The sequence below is a fragment of the Alligator mississippiensis genome, chromosome 1 (assembly GCF_030867095.1).
Source record: "Alligator mississippiensis isolate rAllMis1 chromosome 1, rAllMis1, whole genome shotgun sequence".
Lineage (NCBI taxonomy): Eukaryota > Metazoa > Chordata > Crocodylia > Alligatoridae > Alligator > Alligator mississippiensis.
The window spans coordinates 143,307,343-143,324,176 of NC_081824.1; the positions used below are offsets into that span (position 1 = coordinate 143,307,343).

General features: G+C 42.8%; 1 protein-coding gene across 5 annotated transcripts in view; it reads right to left on the reverse strand.

The window, feature by feature from the left end:
* Window positions 1–1,830: 1,830 nt before the first annotated feature.
* The window catches only part of SFT2D1 (SFT2 domain containing 1), a 34,240-nt gene continuing 19,236 nt past the window's right edge, over window positions 1,831–16,834 (reverse strand). For 3 of the 5 annotated variants that reach the window (XR_009455637.1, XR_009455635.1, XR_009455634.1), the window contains 6 exons: window positions 13,286–13,367; window positions 10,026–10,061; window positions 9,191–9,249; window positions 5,127–7,315; window positions 4,534–4,563; window positions 2,622–2,677 (listed from right to left, as the gene is read on the reverse strand). Coding sequence is in view for 2 of the 5 variants with exons in the window: in XM_006271639.3 (XP_006271701.1) it covers window positions 2,638–2,677; window positions 4,534–4,563; window positions 9,191–9,249; window positions 10,026–10,061; window positions 13,286–13,367 (247 nt within the window). In the remaining 3 variants the exon portion in view is untranslated. Of the gene's footprint in view, window positions 2,678–4,533; window positions 4,564–5,126; window positions 7,316–9,190; window positions 9,250–10,025; window positions 10,062–13,285; window positions 13,368–16,834 lie in introns of all 5 variants that reach the window. The other 2 variants (XM_006271639.3, XM_014596820.3) reach the window with 1 other exon arrangement.

Consider the following 16,834-nt stretch of genomic DNA (forward strand, 5'->3'; position numbering starts at 1 on the left):
TATATTTTTTTCATGGACCAGCTATTATTTCTGCTTAAATGGAAAATGCATGGAAAGTAATGTTATAAGTGACAGCAAGTAAACTGCAAAAGAAACTATTCCCATTTCTCAGGATCTTTCTGTCACCTTTTATAATTTTCCGAGAGGAGGCTGCTGTTCTTTCTTACATATAGTGGCTGCACCCCCATGAGTGTGCACGTTTCATGATGCCTCAAAAGTTTTTTCAACCCTGTGCATGTGATTTGGTTCTCTGTGCTGCATATTTACAGAGCAGAGCCAAATTTAGATGCTGGGAAATCCCGGTATCAGGAAAAAATGCAGAAATAAAACTAGGGCAGCACAGGTGGCAGCAGCATGGAACAGGTGGCAGTAGTGTGCACTGCCTGAAACCAGAGCTTGGCTGGCCAGAGCCCATGCTCTGGCTGTTGGCCAGCCTCTGCGCACCCAGATTGCCACTGCTGGAGCCCCAGGAGGCCCCCAGGTAAGGTTGCTGGGCCAGTTCAGGTGCTGGCTCCAGCCTCCTGTACCCCATCTGGAACATTTTTCCCCATGCTAACCCCACATGAAGTGGTGCGTGCTGGGGCAAAAAGCAGCAGCACAAATTTGCGCCGCTTTTTTCTCTGCTTTTTTCTCCTCTGCTTGTAGGGATGCGGTCTGTGGGAGTTAGCAATAGTGCGCTGAAATAGTGCCCTGCCTCCTTCAACCTGACCCTAGGGGACTGTGATGGACAGCTATTATTCTAAGTCCTTGCTTTAAAATCCTCTCCCTCAATCCTGTTCTATTAACTATCTAGATAGAAATGTTGAGCGATCTAGGGGGGGAAAAAAGAAAGGGATTTAAAGGCCAATAATATTCAGACACCAAGCTCAGTTTCACCTATAAAAAATATAAATGCTCTTTCCCAGCTACCCCATCATCTGAGAATGAACTCTCACATGAGAAAGTTTGTCAAAAGGTAAACCTGTTAAAAATGGAAATATCAGTAGCAAAGAGAAGGAAACTTGAGTCTGTCTGCCTGTCCGTAACGCTCCGGGCCAGCTATGCTGAGAGGGCACATGCCAATTGGCTGCAAGGGCTCAGAGGAGCATTACAGAGGAGGTGAGGGAGCTGCTGCCCCCCCCCCTCCAAACAACAGCTGTCAGGGAGGGGGTGGCAGCAGGGAAGAGGGGAGGAAAAGAGGAAAAGGAGTGGGAAAAGGGGGATTCCAGTGGCAGCGCCACCCACCCCCCCGCTACTGCCACCACTGCCTGGCCCCAACAGCCAGCAGAGAGGGGGAGGTAGCAGGGAGGGGGGGGGGGGATAGGGTGAGTAGAGGCATGTTGCATGCCGCCGAGTGTCAGTGGCCGTGGAAGCTTTCCCCCCCTCCACCATTCCTGGGAGCCAGTGGCAGCACGGGATGCTGCAGCAGTGGGTGTGTGGGGCAGGCACAGGCCCGCACCAGGAGCGACGAGGGGTGAGGGGAGCCCTGTGGGGCCAGAGGCAGGGGTTGCCCACAGGGCTGGACATGGTAGGGTGAGGGGACACAGGAGGCAGGGGTGGGGATGCGGGGGGTATATATTCATGTGTATTTAGCCAACAGAAGCAATTCTCCAAAATATAAGTATAAAGATGTTTTATAGTAACAATGTATATATTTTATAACTGACATTTAACAGATTAATTTTCAGTCTGACAAAGCAGGATAGCGAGTAGCAAAATAGATTGGAGGTAGTAAACAAAAGTGTGCTGAATTAATTTCAAAGCGAATTTTATATTGTTATATACCATTTGTGTAATACTTTAATTTCTTGCCTTTGTAGCTCAGATTATGTTTAATAATACCAGCCTCGATACTTTTAAAATAGTTTTTATTTTATTTCACAATCACTGATTTATATTATCCATAAGCTATTTTAGTAAAAGTATTTTTTTTTAAATCTGAAAGTAAAAAAGTTGGCATTCAAAATGTAAGCTCTTTAGCAAATCTCAGCAAGCTTTTAAAAGCTCTCTCTCACATTCACATCAAGCTTTCCATACACTGCACATGTACAGGCACTTCAAAGTAGCAGGGTAACTACACTATACCAAACCTTTCATTTTAGCAATGATTACAAAATCTTGGTTTTTGGGTAAAGCATACAATGAATAATGCATAAATAGTAATGTCATAAATCAAGTCTTAGACAAAACTGTATAGGAAACACATATATATCTAATATATCTAAATATATATATCTATAGGTTGGAAGCAGGAGCCATAGGATAGATGGATATATATATATCTATAGATATATTTTTTCCCTATACATACATAATAATATGTATATATTATCCCAAATCCATAGGCTCTGCACCTATACTGGGGATTTAACTGTGTTAAAACTCTTTGACACAGTTTCCGTTAAGTTGGCTCTGCAGAAAGTGTTAAAGATTATGCTAGTTTTCAAATGTTTCAGAATAAAATACAAGTTTACCCATCCTGTGTTTAAAATCAGTTCTCCTAAAATGATTTAATCCCCAGTGTACAAAAGGGAACAAAACTACAAAACTGTCATTAGGCACTTCAGGAGTTGAAATTTATAATTTTCTAAAGACACTTCTGATAAAATATAGTTGGATTTAAAAAAGAAAAGCATTCCAGAGGTGTTTTTGTTTTGTTTAACTTAGGCAGGAAGTAAAGCATTTCATCACAGCATCCCTAAAAAAAAAAAAAGATGACAATTATTTTTTTTTCACGCACAAAAGCTGCTACATTCAAGTTATCAATGCTTACTACACTATACATTTTTTAGAGTAAAATTCAGTTTTTACAAACAAACCTCAATTATTCATTGCAGAATTCTGACTGATCAGATCCCCTGAGAATTTGAAAGAGTCTAACAGGGCCCTACTGAGCATTTTGTAAATTGGTTTTATTGACGAATCTAAATGTTCACGGTCTTGCTTATTTTTATTTTCACAAAAACAGATTCATTTGTTCATGAGCAGACTTTTTGTACTTTGTTTTAAATCTTTAAAAAAAAAAAAAATCAAGAATGTTATTATACTTATTAGCCAATTGCCCGTCAGGGATGACTGGGGGGCGGCCCATGGGGGACTAAACGCCACCATCCACCACCCCGCACTGTCACCATCTCTCAGGAGTGGGGGGTGGGGTGGGGAGTGTGTGCACGCCCTGCTTTCCCCTCCGTCCTCCTTGGCTACCAACCTGTGCTCCCTTCAGGGAGCAGAGCTGGGGGGGTGGGGAGGAGCCTCACCCCCCGTGCTGCAGCCCTGCTCCTTGGAGGCAGAGGGGGACAGCAGGGACAGCCCTGCCATGACAGCAGGGACTGAAAGCAATCATGGCAGCCGTCATGGCAGTGCTCCACTGCGCTGCTACCGCCTGTCCAGAATGCTCTTGGAGCACTCTGATTGGCTGCCAAGACAACCAATCAGAGCGCAAATAAAGCATGCACAAACAGACTAAGGCTTTTATAATATTAGGATAAGTCAAAAGAAAATCAACTATTACTGTGTACAAGGCAGCAGTGTGTCTTTAAATTAAAATCTCTCTCAAAAATTGATGCCAAGAAGAAAGTTCCCATCAAAATGGAAACAAATGAGCAAGGGTCAGCAACATCCAGCCTGAAGAGTGACTGGATCCGGCTTGTGCTGCTGCCACTTCTTCCTGGTCTTCTCAGTTGTGGTCCAATGTGGGACGGATGGTTTCAGTACTGCAGTAGTGCACTTGTGCCTGAGCCAGGTAGCTGAGAGCTGTACTGCCACCACTTCTCCCTCTCAGCTGTGGCATAAGCCCAGCTTCTAGCCAGTGCAGATCTGTGCTGCAGCCAGGGCGCTGGAGACTGGGAGAAGCAGAAACAGCATGCATGCAGCTCCCAACTGCCTGGCTCCAGTGCTGGCATGGACAAACCCACCGCTGTGCTTCTGAAGTGGCCAGCCTGTGTTGGACTGAAGCTGGGATGTTTTAGCCTGTGCCTTAGCAATAAAAAATTGCTGACTCCTGCCTAAGGGTATTTCTGTTGCTACAGCTTTTTAGTGCAAATTAAAACAAATGGGTACCAAGACAAAATATGCAATATTTTTTCCTATAGCTATAAGAGAGATAACAGACAAATGCTTACTTGAGATGGCAGTTTACTTCTATTATCCCAAAAAGAATTATTAGGCTATTATCACACTTCGTGTTATTAACTAAAAAAAGGCATATGGGGTTTAAATGAACACAAGGTATTGTAAAGATAAGACACTTATATCCTATTTCCATATCAATACTTTGATAAATTTAGGGGTACTATATACAAAGAGTGCATTTTCTGAGTTGAAGACCTAGAAAAATATCTAAAGCTTAAAGTATACAACTAAATTACTGTTAATCTGTTAAATTTCAGAACTATTATGGGTTATATTGCAATTTAATTCCCCTAAATCCTATACTTAAAAAAATACCGGATTGTGTTTATATTTTCACAAATTGAATTTAGAGATGTCTTTTTCCAGAAAATAAATTTTACCAATTTTATTTATATGAACATACAAGTAATTATATTTTCTCACCTTGCATAAGGAATGTATGACAGACTATACCTGAAAAGGAAAGGAAAAAAAGTTGAATTTGAAGGGTGTGTTTCATTTTTATATGGCAATTTACTTTGGATTAGCCAAGAATTAAGGAAACAGGTTTTACTAACAAAATCTAAGCAAGTTACAACTGCTGAAAAATAAAGGGCTCTGCATGCGCTACATATATTGCCAATAATTTCTCATTAATTTTTTTCTTTGAATTTTCTACGCATTACAAATTCCCTTAAATATAGATTTCAGCATATAACAGAATTTGGTGGCTTACTATTACTTGACAACTCTTAACACATTACTTTCTAAAGATTAATTACTTGATTAGATTAAATCTGCAATTCTCCCAGAAATCAAGAAAGGAAAGACATCAAATAAGGTTCAAATATTACAGAAGTAGAGCAGGATTTGATATGTGAATGTGTACATATGTTGTTTTCTATAACTCTACAAATACAAATGAAGATTATAATAAACTAAGGAACGCACAATGGCATGTTATTCTTACAGTTCATATGTCATTACTTTCTGAAACATGTGCTGACAGCTCCGAACATTGCATTTTAGTCCCTTACCTTTCCTGCTCAGATCCAAGGATGGATTTTATAGCCAAAAGCCACAACTTTGTTATTGTTCTTCCTAAGTATAAGGCATTTACTTGGGTCCAGTACCATGTTGAACAGGATCTATTGCAAAATAAATAGTTACCTATCCATAACCTGAGTTCAAGATGGCCTCTGTGTATCCGTGCTCACAGAAAGGCCAGTCAATGCAGAAGGTGGGACAGTTTCATAGCATACTTGTTAGGGTACTCAGGCACCCACCCTCCTATTCTTTTCCTCTGTATTCCTGATTGTGCTGAGGCCTGGGCTATACAATGAGACATGCTGCCCTCTGCTGCCTCAGTTTCTTCCAGCTCCTCAAAATCAAGATGCTATTAGAACTCCTAGGAAGAGGGGATGGGGAATGTGAATATGCAGAGTCCCTCTGTAAGAACTCTGGCTACAAGTAAGAAACCTTCATTTCTAGATTCAGTGTCTTCTCCATACTGCTGTTTATGAGACTGAGGGGGAATTTTAGGTTTTTAATCACCTGAGCTTCCAAAATCTCTACTGGAAAAACTGCTCTACTTGTAAGAGTTGAGAACTGCACCTATGAACAGGGATCATTTTCAAAAGTAGCATGACTCCTAATCTCAAAAAGAGGGAACATGTGTAAAGTATGACTGTTAGGGTAGCTTGTCATATTTTATGCTTATAGAGTGGTGGATTTACATATTGTTTAAACTTTTTTATGTTCAGCCTTATTTAATCATTGCTCAAGTTTTGTATAGCCTCATTACTGTTGATCAGCTGGCCTTGAGTTGCTTTTGTAGAGCTCATAGTGCTTGCTCATTATATCTTTTCCTTTTTATCACTGTGAGAAGTTCTTCTAACGTTAACACAGCAATGGCCTTGTTACCAGCTCAGATTAACTGAATTTGGCACTAGCCAGTTGAATCAAAGGGGTGAAATGGTTGGATATGTTAATGAAAGGTGGTAAGGGAAATCAATAGACACTGCGCACAGTAAGACACAGGAAAAAGGCCAAACTAAGAGGCGTGCTCGTGATGGGTCTGTTGAACAAAGGGATATGCAGACAGGATAAAATATGGACACTATGCTGACTACAGAGAGACAAATCTGAAAGCAAAGAGTCGTTGAAGGAGTGACGTTGAAGAAAAGCATAAAAGAGGGCAGCAAGGAAGCTAGGTGTTGTCGTTGGCATAAATCCAACCTTTAATACCTGCCTGGACTGAACCTGCCAACAATGCACCCTTTGTTTTGAGGAACCGAGTGGCTGTCTTTTCTGTTCAGCAAAGTAACATCTGGGATTGGGTGAGATTATTGTACTGAATGTTCTTCTCTCTCTGTATATAGAAACTATTAGTACAACAAATGTTATCTTAACAAAGTTAGTCTTTGATTTTAGGACACCGAATTGTCCGTGTTCATATTTCACATCCCTAAGCGCTATCTGGTGAGCAGTGGTGCTAACAATGACTGCTGAAAGTCTCTGTTCAACCAGTTGTCTAAACAAGTAAAAAGACACTAGCATCTCAAATGCATGGCTACCATGAGTAGGCACTAAACATCAGTGGGTCATTAGATAAGTCATAAGGCTTGATTTGCATTAAAAGTGGTTGTATCATAACACAAGGTACTTGCAGTGTCTGGGTCTAAGAGAGATACACAATTACACATTATTTCAAGTCACAAGCTACAAAACGACCTAGGTCAAAAAGAGAGGGCACAGGAGCACAGAAATATAGGACTGGGAGGAGCTACCTGGTCTATCAAGTCAAATTCTCTGGGACTACATATAGCCATGTCACAGACATTTAGTTTAAAACAGGCCACGAGACTATCCACTCCAGCCCTTCCCACGTACCAGGCACAGAGGATGTTTTAAAAAACACAGAAACTTTACCTACAAATGAGCCCCCAACTGCACACAGAACCTCAAACAAACCCAATGAGGAGCCACAGGAAAGGAGCAGGAGAGGTATGAGAGCTGCTAGTGTCAACATGAGGAAACAGAACTTTCCAATAAACATGTTGTGCTGCCAAAGAGCCCACACTAGATGAAATTCCTTGTCTTTCTTGGATGTCAGAAAATATCTCAAGTAGATACACCTTGACCTTTGAATTCCTTTGACACCTCCATAGCTCCTGCTTCCAACGGAGGACAATAGTGCTTTTCTGAGAAGTACCTTTGGTCCCAGCTACAAGAAAAAGTTAGCACGAGGTAGACTAGGGTTTGAAAACATATCATTCATCAGCTAGTTTACAGTAACTGCCTGCATGTACAAATTTATCTTGCAGTAAGCATGAAATATGCCTTTTCACTGAAGAGCAAACTAAGTTACTTCCCGTTTTTGAGAGGCACCCTAGCTTATACCTTATATTAGTTTATTTGTGTGATCATATCCTCTAAATAGAAAAGGTGGATGGATAGGGTAGAGAAAGAGATCAAATTAGTGAAAACGAATCTGCTGACTTCCGAACACTGATATAATAAGAAAGTTCTATCTTCCAAAGGTCAAAGGGAAAGGGTTTATTCAAACTGGTCTTACTCATGTATTTGAGGTCTGATGTGCAAACACTTGGTCAAAACAGAGGGCTGTTTTCTGTTCATTCAGGGTTTAAAAGCCTTTATCCACTTCTGTGGCTGAATAGGAGGGGTCTGCTAGTATGAGAATAACATGATGGGGGATAGAACTGAATTTGGCTGTGTAACTGCTTTACAACCACCATCCAGACACTGGTAAATTCTGGCTCATGTCCTCCAACCTTGATCTACAAGAGCATACACCTGCCTTGCAAATATTTCAGACTAAACTACTTTCGTTGTCAGCTCTACACCCGAGTAATCCAATCCATACTCCTGCTATAGTGCGACTCCAATTCAGCCAGGTGCAACTGTATTCTAAATGAACAGTTACAATGTTAGATGGATGCAATTCATCCAAAGACAGCAGAAGGGATATTAGCTAGTCTCAGAATAAGCCCCTGTCTTCCAAATCAACAAAGACCAACTGTTTTGGTCCCACTGTTCCTCTGTCAGACCCCAAAACCAATTTAAAAAAAAATTAAAACAAAAAGCAAATCTGTCACAAAATATTTTTACCTAATACTTAGAGAAAGTAGAGTTATAACAAACAAACAAACAAACACTTAGTCCATAACATCTATTCCGGAAGGAACAGCAGTAGATGTCAGAACAGGGGAAAAAAGTATATAGAGGGGACAGACAGAAGTGATCATTTTTGCCCAACCTTGCCACAGAAAGCGGATTATAACAGAGACCAAAAACTAAGTGCACAGCTGCAAACTGCTTCAAAAATAGCCAACTGGGTGAAAAGCTGAACCCTCATTGCATAAGGTATTAGATGAAGATGTTTCAAAACAGAGCATCTTCTGTAACCTGCGTCTGTGCTACCTTCCAGCCTGTCGCTGTTTTCAGAATGGGAGGGGGGGAAAGGGAGTGGAGGGAATTTGGTCTGGGGTTTTTCAGCCTCCGAGGTGGGGGAGAGGGGGCTCCAATTCACCCACCCTACCCTCCAGCACCAGCTGGGAAACCGCTAGAACGAGCTCCCTCCATTCCCTTTCCCCTCTCCCATTCTGAAAACAGCTGGGGCTGGTAGGGAGGAGGGGCTATTACTAGGGGATACCAGCAGCTAGAGTCCCCTCCCCCCTGGAACCAACAGTGAACTTCTGTTTGGTCTGGGGGATTGTTGCAACTCAGAACATTTCCTGCCAAGTGTTCAGAAGTTCAGCTCCTGGCTGTAACTCAGTCTGCACCCAGACTGTTACTTTCACGGCAGAATACAGAACAACGTGCTATCAATACTGAATACATTTTAAAAGCATGGACTGATTAATAATAAGAGAGTTTAAGGATCACACTGACTACATCTAAAATTACCTTGCAGAAAAACGTTCAATAAGTGTGAGCTAAATCCATACATAAACTCTGACTTAGTTTAAAAGACATGCGAGTTAAACCAGATTTGTTAAATAAAATATTTTCATATGTATTTTGCTTATAAGAAACTGTTGAGGCATGGGCAATTCAAAATTAATTTAAAAAGCCTTACCATGTCATTGCAAAGAACTGCAATATGCAGAATAGCAGGGCCAAACCTTTCTTACCCCACTGAGACAAAACAGAAGAAATATTGCAGGTCAAGTTATTTTCCAGAAATCAATGATATTTGTAACTGAAAATATTAGTTTACTCAACCAAGTCTACCCCAAACTTTAGTTAAACCTGATGCTGAATGGTCAAAACTGAGGAAATTAAACATCTTAGTCGTCTTCCCTTCTTCATTCTACTATTGATTATAGTATTGCAATAGCATTCCAATTGAAAAGATTTTATTAGCATTTTACTATACAGCTCTTCCCTTAATTCTGAAACCCTTTAAGATGAAACAGTTAAAGACTTGACTATCTCCTCCACACTCCCATGCTTATTATTTATGCTTCAACCATGTTGCAAGAGATATTCATTTCTGAAACACATTACTTTCACCCCACATTTTAATATTTCAATTATTAAAATAGGACTGAGATAGTTATGATATTGCTTAATTATCAGTTCAAACTTTGTCTTTTTTCCCTTACTCATATTAAGAGCTTATATTCTAGGCATTACATATTTTCCCATAGTATGCAGCCACAAGACCGTACTTGCGTTGCAGCCAGGATATTTAGAACCACCAGCCCAAATGCAATTGTGGACAAATTCTTCACTTCCATTGAAAGGGAAGAGTGACATGGCACAAGGTCACCCATCCACTTTCTATTTCAGTGAACTTTAAAAATGAAGTTACCAAGTTTTTCTTAACCACTAGTTGGAAGAAACAGACTACTGACAGAGTTAATAGCCCATCTGTGCCAGCTTAGAAAACATAAATTAATATTACTTACCCAGAACACAGCACAGAGTGTGAATATAAAAGAAAACTGGAGGGGTGGGGGGAGGGGGGAAAGAAAAATTAGTGCACGGTATAATTGTTTCTATATGTTTTTATTAAAGTAATGAGCCTTTCAGAATTCACTACCTAAAACAAGTACATTCAAGGCCTGCCCTGCAGTGAGCACTCTGAACTACAACATTCTATTCCTTCAGTAAATGAAATGCCTAAATTAATGTTATCTTTGCAGTCTTAAATCAGACCCCTTGTGTGCATACACAATTCATACTTCAATTACATAATCATTTACTATTTTTGCATAAAAAAACTTTGCCTCATTCTGTGCAAGGAAGGGGTACACTCACTTCACGTACTATCATTTAAAATGTTGCTTTCTCCCTGTTATTTTGGCCCCATACCTTGTTTACTGAATGCTACTGAAACACTAAAGAAATAATTCATTCCCATGGGTATTTCTAGCTGAAAACTGCAATCCCTGTTTTGTGGGAAATTCTGAAATTAAAAAAAAAAATCCAAAAATGAATGCAACCATTTAAAATATATTTAATTTTAAAAAGTCAAAATAGTACTTCGTTTTCAAGCTTCTCAAAACATCCCCATTACTTCTCAAGCCACCCAGAGGCCCAGCACTCTGCCAGACACTTCAAAGAGCTCAGAGGTCCTCTGAGCTACCAAGGAGCCACCTGGCAGGTTCCCTCCCAAGGACAGGGAGTCTGGAACTAGGGACCAATTTCATCCCATCCCTATGTTCCTTCTTCCAAACTACATACCCTACCTCACTCAAATCTGTCTCTGTTTCATCAGAATTCAAGTTTGGTCATCTTCTCTGCCAAGCTGCCTGGGCCCTCGAAGGGGAGATGTGTGGATGTCTGTGGTTCCAGCTCTAGAGGTAGGCTCTCAGCTTTATATTCTTGTTCCTGGCCCTGAACCCAGATTGGCTGCTAATAATCTGGATTTGCAACTGCAGGCATACTGCTCAGCTCTAGGATTTATGCGCATCCAGAAAACATGAAATCTTTGGGGAATTCAACCAAAACGATCTAGCAATTGTTTTCTAAGCATGTACACACTGATATCTCAAAGGCTTATAACAGCCAAATATGGCTGGTTTCTCATGGAGGTTAAAGGCACATCTCAAGCACAAAGGTCAAAATCTTGCTAAGTATCAAGTCATCACATCAAAGAAAGTGGGTAGACTTGAGTTTCTCCAAAATAAAAAAAAGGGTATTCAACTGTTTTTAACATTGTTGCAATATGTATACAACTTATAGCAGCAACCCAAAAAGATGGGGGAGAACTATTATCTCCACCATCTGTAACCAATTAATAAGCTAGAAACAACTACTATACAAGACTAACTCAAGCAGAAAAGGGTATCAGGGTGCTCTGAAAGGAGAAGCATTGGATGACATGGTCCTTAACATAATACTAGGGGTACACCAATAAAGATTTTCTTAGCCAATACCAATGGCCAATTATTAACCAGCTATATCGGCCAATACCGATGAGATAGCCGATTTACAGGAATGCAGCCTGGCAGCTTGAAGAGCAGCATCCAGCGGATAAGTTTGTGGGGAGGAGGGAGCAGGGATGCAGAGAGACCCCAACAGTGAAGGAGGGAGTGGGGCAGGTGCTGCCCAGACAGGGTAGCGAATGTGACCTTGCAGGTGCCTTGTCCAGGAGGGGGGGAAGGGGGGCAGTTCCCCACCACTGCGCACACCCCTGGGGGAGGCACGGGGGGCATATGCCCCTCAAGATTTATTCTCAGGGTGGAGGCAGGCTGGCTGCTGTGGGCTCGGGGCCAGGGGCTGCGCCAGCCTTTTCCTGGTGGGGAGGCTGGGACAGGGCTGCGCTCAGGGAAGGTAGGGTGGACAGTGATGGCACTGAGAGGGGTGGCTACAGGGTGGGCTACAGCCAACCCAAAATTCTCCATAGCGACCCCCACCAGCGCTGCCCACTCCACCCCCACCCATCCCAAGCACAGCCCCTGCCCAGCCCTCTGCCAGGAAGAGGCCGGCACAGCCCCTGGCCCTGAGCCCGCAGTGGGAAGCCCGCCTTTTCCCTGCACACAAATCTTGGGGGGCACATGCCCCCATGCCTCCCCCAGGGGTGCATGCAGCAGCGTGGAGCTGCCCACCCTCCTTCACCTCCTACCCAGCCCCCCACATTTCCAGGACAAGCCATCCGCAGCTCTGTCCCGCTCCCAGGGTCACATTCACTGTCCTCTCTGGGTAGCGCCTGCCCCTACCCCTCTCCCTCCCTCACCATGGGGGCCTCAATCTGCCCCCCCAGGCCCCTTCCCTCCTCCATGCCCCATCCCCCACAATGACTTACCGGCTGGATGCTGCTCTCCAAGCTGCCAGGCTGTCTTCCTGGCTGTGTCCATGCTGCATCTGCGTGCATGCACACAGCATTTAATTGGTGACATTATTGACTACACCGGCCAAAAAAAGCCGATTGCGTTAATTTTCCTTTTACTAGTGCCAATCCAATATATGACCAATATAGATCAGTGCTCCTTTACATAATACAGGATCCTTGAGCTTGAACCCAAGGGAGAGGGTACTCCTTGTCCCCTCCTCCCCCTTCCTTTTCTTTGGAAGAGAAAGTACAGTCCTTGAGATAAAGGACCAAGGACTAATGGAACAGACCATAGAGAAAGCAAAGTTGGCAATCCGCTTTTTTAAAAGCTTTAAATTAACTTTCTGTTCCCCTGTGAAGGACTAGTCCTAATCCATGATGACAAAAAGACTATTCTACTAGGGCCATGCCACACATTCAAATCAAAGTTGGAGAAAAACAAGCTATAAAGTTGTTACATGTTTTCAAGCACTAACTTCATAGCTGGCTGGCTTTTTTATAGCTTGACAGACATTTTTCTGGTGTGTTAATTACTTTGCATATGTGACTGGTCTAAATTTATTGTTCAATTAACCAGATAATTGTATAATATATGTAACGTGTGACAGGGGTCCTACAGGCATTGATGGAGCCATATGACAAGGGGATAACACCTTTTCCTAATTTTATTCTTGGGGATGGTTGAAGGATTTGGGGAGAGAAATTGTCTCAGGCACCACTGACCCCCCATGCATGGAAAAATCTTAGTCCAAATGGCTAGTCTAGAGAAGCTGAAAATAGGGACTTGCTGGAAGAGATGGAGACATTTCTAATAGATGGTGTTCCCAGTCTTTCTGCCAGCAATCCATCTGTTAACCTTTTGAAGCTGAAAAGTAGATAGATAGTGCTTACCAGCATAACGAGTGTTGCAATTAGTCTTGTTGGCTCAAACATTTTTTTCAGCTGCTTCATAGGTCCCATCAGGAAGCATGTACTAATAGGAAAGTAAGCAGGGAGGGAGGAGGAAATGGTGAGTCTCTTTCAAATAAAGCTTTGCAAAGAATTGTAACAGTAACTTGTATTTAGAAAGCCTACCACTGAAGTTTATATATAAACTAGAAAAAAAGCCTCATGTCAACATTCAGTAACAGATCCTGCTAGCATTAAAAATGAAAAATCCCTTTATATTTGGGCCTGAAAACAGCCATATACATCTGCTCCTGATTTCCTATCAATGTTACTAGCTATATTGAAAGGGCAACAATTTTTATTGTCCGGTCATCCTAAAACTGCCTAAAAATGATTTTTTTTCTGACTTTGAGGAAGGTTGGAGGATCTGAAGTAGGAAATTTTGCAAAGTGAGCTTATCCTGTGCCATATATCTACAAGAACTTTTTGCTTCAATATAAATGTATGATCCTCAAAGCTGCAAAGAAACTCTTAAATCTAACCTAAGGAATGAAGCTACTGCAGCTGTTTGGTGGCATGTGTCAGCACTGTTATACACACTCAAGAATGTAGGGGCACCTTTTATTTTGCCTGAGCTCAGCCGATTAGCAAATGAGCAAACATGGGAGCAGGCCCTGCAGTTCTTGCCAAATCCTCCACCCTTCTTTTAAGCCTGAACTGTACCTAATGCACAAAGAATAAACCCTGAAAATATTTCCTGAGGTGATGATACTAATCATTTTCTTTTCCCTATGAAAGGCATAAGAATAAAATTAAGTTAATTTGGCAGGGAATATCAGCTTTGCCTACTTCTAATGTGAATGAAACATCAAGAAATATGTAGGATAGATAAAATAATCACGCAGAAGGGGAGAATTGATTTAAATGTAGTATCTTACACCTCTTACAAAGAACTGAAATGTTACTGAAACAAAGGAACCGGACAAAATAATTGACAGACATTTTGTACTTTTACAGCACCTTTGAAGATCCTCCACATTTTTCAAACATTAGTGTTATACTGCCTGCAAGGTACAACATATTAAGATGACCTTGCACTGTCAGATGGACTAACTGGCTCTGAAGTTAAATGACTATCACTGTTGCAGAAAACTGGCAAGAGCCAGGAACAGAATATATGTATCCCAAGACACCAATCCCCACCTCCTCCCCCAATCATCAGTATATTACACAACCTATTGTTAGAAGTTTCAGAGGTGTGGGAGGGGGCTGTGTCAGGCTTCTGGGGCCTAATCCAAGTGCACAGGGCATGAAGGGGATAGTGGCAGGTGCTAGGATCTGATACTGGCACTCTGGGCTCCATCCAGCCTGTGGATCAGATCTGGGCTGCTCATCTGGCCTGTGGGGCTAAAGGATTAGTGCCACTGATCTAGTCAAACATTATACTACACTGTTAGAGCTCTAATTTAAGAACAATCAGCAGAAATGATCCAGTAGGAACATTTTAGAAACTTGACAGGTACTGTTCTGCAGGATGTACATCCATGTGCAGTACCTGGATATGAACAGCAGAATTGCATGTTGATGTCACTGTAAAATCACCTGTGCATGTAATACAATTCCCTACCAACCTGAGTGGTTATTTTCTCTTTTTAAAACTTCCTATTACATGGTTGCAGTATAAAACTAGTCTTTAAGAAGTGTACATCTTCCCTAGATTAAGCTATTGCCATTTTCTTTAAAGCCATATCTGATCTACTGCTGACAACACCCATAAGGCCTGATGCAGGATGCTAAAGACATTAAACAATAATATCTATATTTCAAAGGAAGCTTTGAAGAAAGGGCAAAGAGAATGAGGTCCCTACTCTGATCCAATTTTCTTCAAAAACTTATTTTAAATGGTACTGCTAATTACTGCTTCTTGGAGGAGTCAGGGAAGGGCATCATAACCCTTTCTAAGCATTAGAGTTCTGCACAACATTAAGATTATACACCTCCTGTTATGCTACCATGTAAGGAGATAAAACACTGCCATCCAAACTCCTAGTATACAGTGCCCTACATGATTCAGTTCTTCCCCTCTAGCTTCTATAAAGGACCATGAAAATGATGAAGTCTTTAGACTTCTGTGTTACCAATACAGAGATATAACTCAAGCACACATCTTCTTAACCACCAGTGTAACCACAGCCGACACATCCTACTGGTTGCAAGGAATCAAAAGATGATTTAAGTTTTGAGACCACTTCTTTCATCTAAGACTGACGTGATGTTTTAAGTGGGGAGTAAAGAACTTGCCAACACTCCTCCAAACTTCTTTCAAAAGAACTGGCCCAAACAACATGCAGCATGCCATACTGTAGTTACTGCTCTATTTGGATGGAGAAAGAGCTGCTTCCACATCTACTTGCATCCTTTCCTATCAGGAAACACTATAACTTGCCTTTATGGTTCAGGTTAACCCTGTACTTTATCTACACATGAATTAACTGTTGTAAAAAGGCTAAAGGAAGTAGCAGTTTCTCTAGTACACAGTAGTGAACACCTCATAAGCCAGAGAGGTAGATATCACCATGTCTGTACAAACCAGACTCTAATGTGGGGGTGTGCAAAATACAGCCCACAGGCCAGATCCAGACTGCCAAGGGATTTTGTCCAGCCTGCAGTGGGTCCCTCGGTCCTGCCCAGGCCAGTTGTGGGGGGCAGCCTAAGCCATGGAGTGTGTAGCCGGTCCCACAGCCCCTAGGCACACATAGCAAGGCTGGGATGGCCAGACTTGTTTTCCAGCAGCCCTGGTGGTGACAGCTCCTTCTGGCTGCCGCAGCCCACACACCTGGCCCTGCTACGTGGGCATCCTGACCCATCCACCCCGCACCTACTGGGCAAGGTGCACAGGTGAATAGCGTCTGGGAGTGAGATGGGTGGGTGGGGCCAGGGAGACCCCGGGATCTTGGGGCAGTGACAGCACGGGGCCAGGACCCAGAGAAGAGCTGTGATCTGCTCCCTGCATGTCCCTGGGACGAGCATGGGTTCTGCAAGCAGGGGCGTGAGGGCAGTGGATCGCGCCACTGGCCCAGCCCTGTTCTGTCACAGCCCCAAGATCCCAGACCTAGACCCAGACATAGCTTCCTTGCCTGCCTGTGGCCCCCATGCCATCCGCCCAGTTGTGTGCCCTCCCCACATGGCTCCCAGCCAGTCTCTATGGAGACGCTAGGATCACAGGGCAGTGACAGTGTGGGGCTGGGGCAGAGACCTGCAGGGAGTGGATTGCATGATCTGCCTATATGCCCCCGTAATGGGTTCCGGTTCTGCAGGCAGGGACATGTAGGGAGCGAACTGAAGCTATGCCCCAGCCCCATACTGTTACTGCCCCATGATCCTGGGGTCTCCATGGAGACTGGCAGGGAGCTGTATGGGTAGGGCATGCAGCCAGGCAGATGGGATGGGGCTGTGGGTGGGGAGCTGTGTCAGGGATCTTGGGGCACAGGTCAGTGACAGCACAGGTCAGGGGCCCGGGGCAGAGCTGCAACCTGCTCCCTGCATACCCCT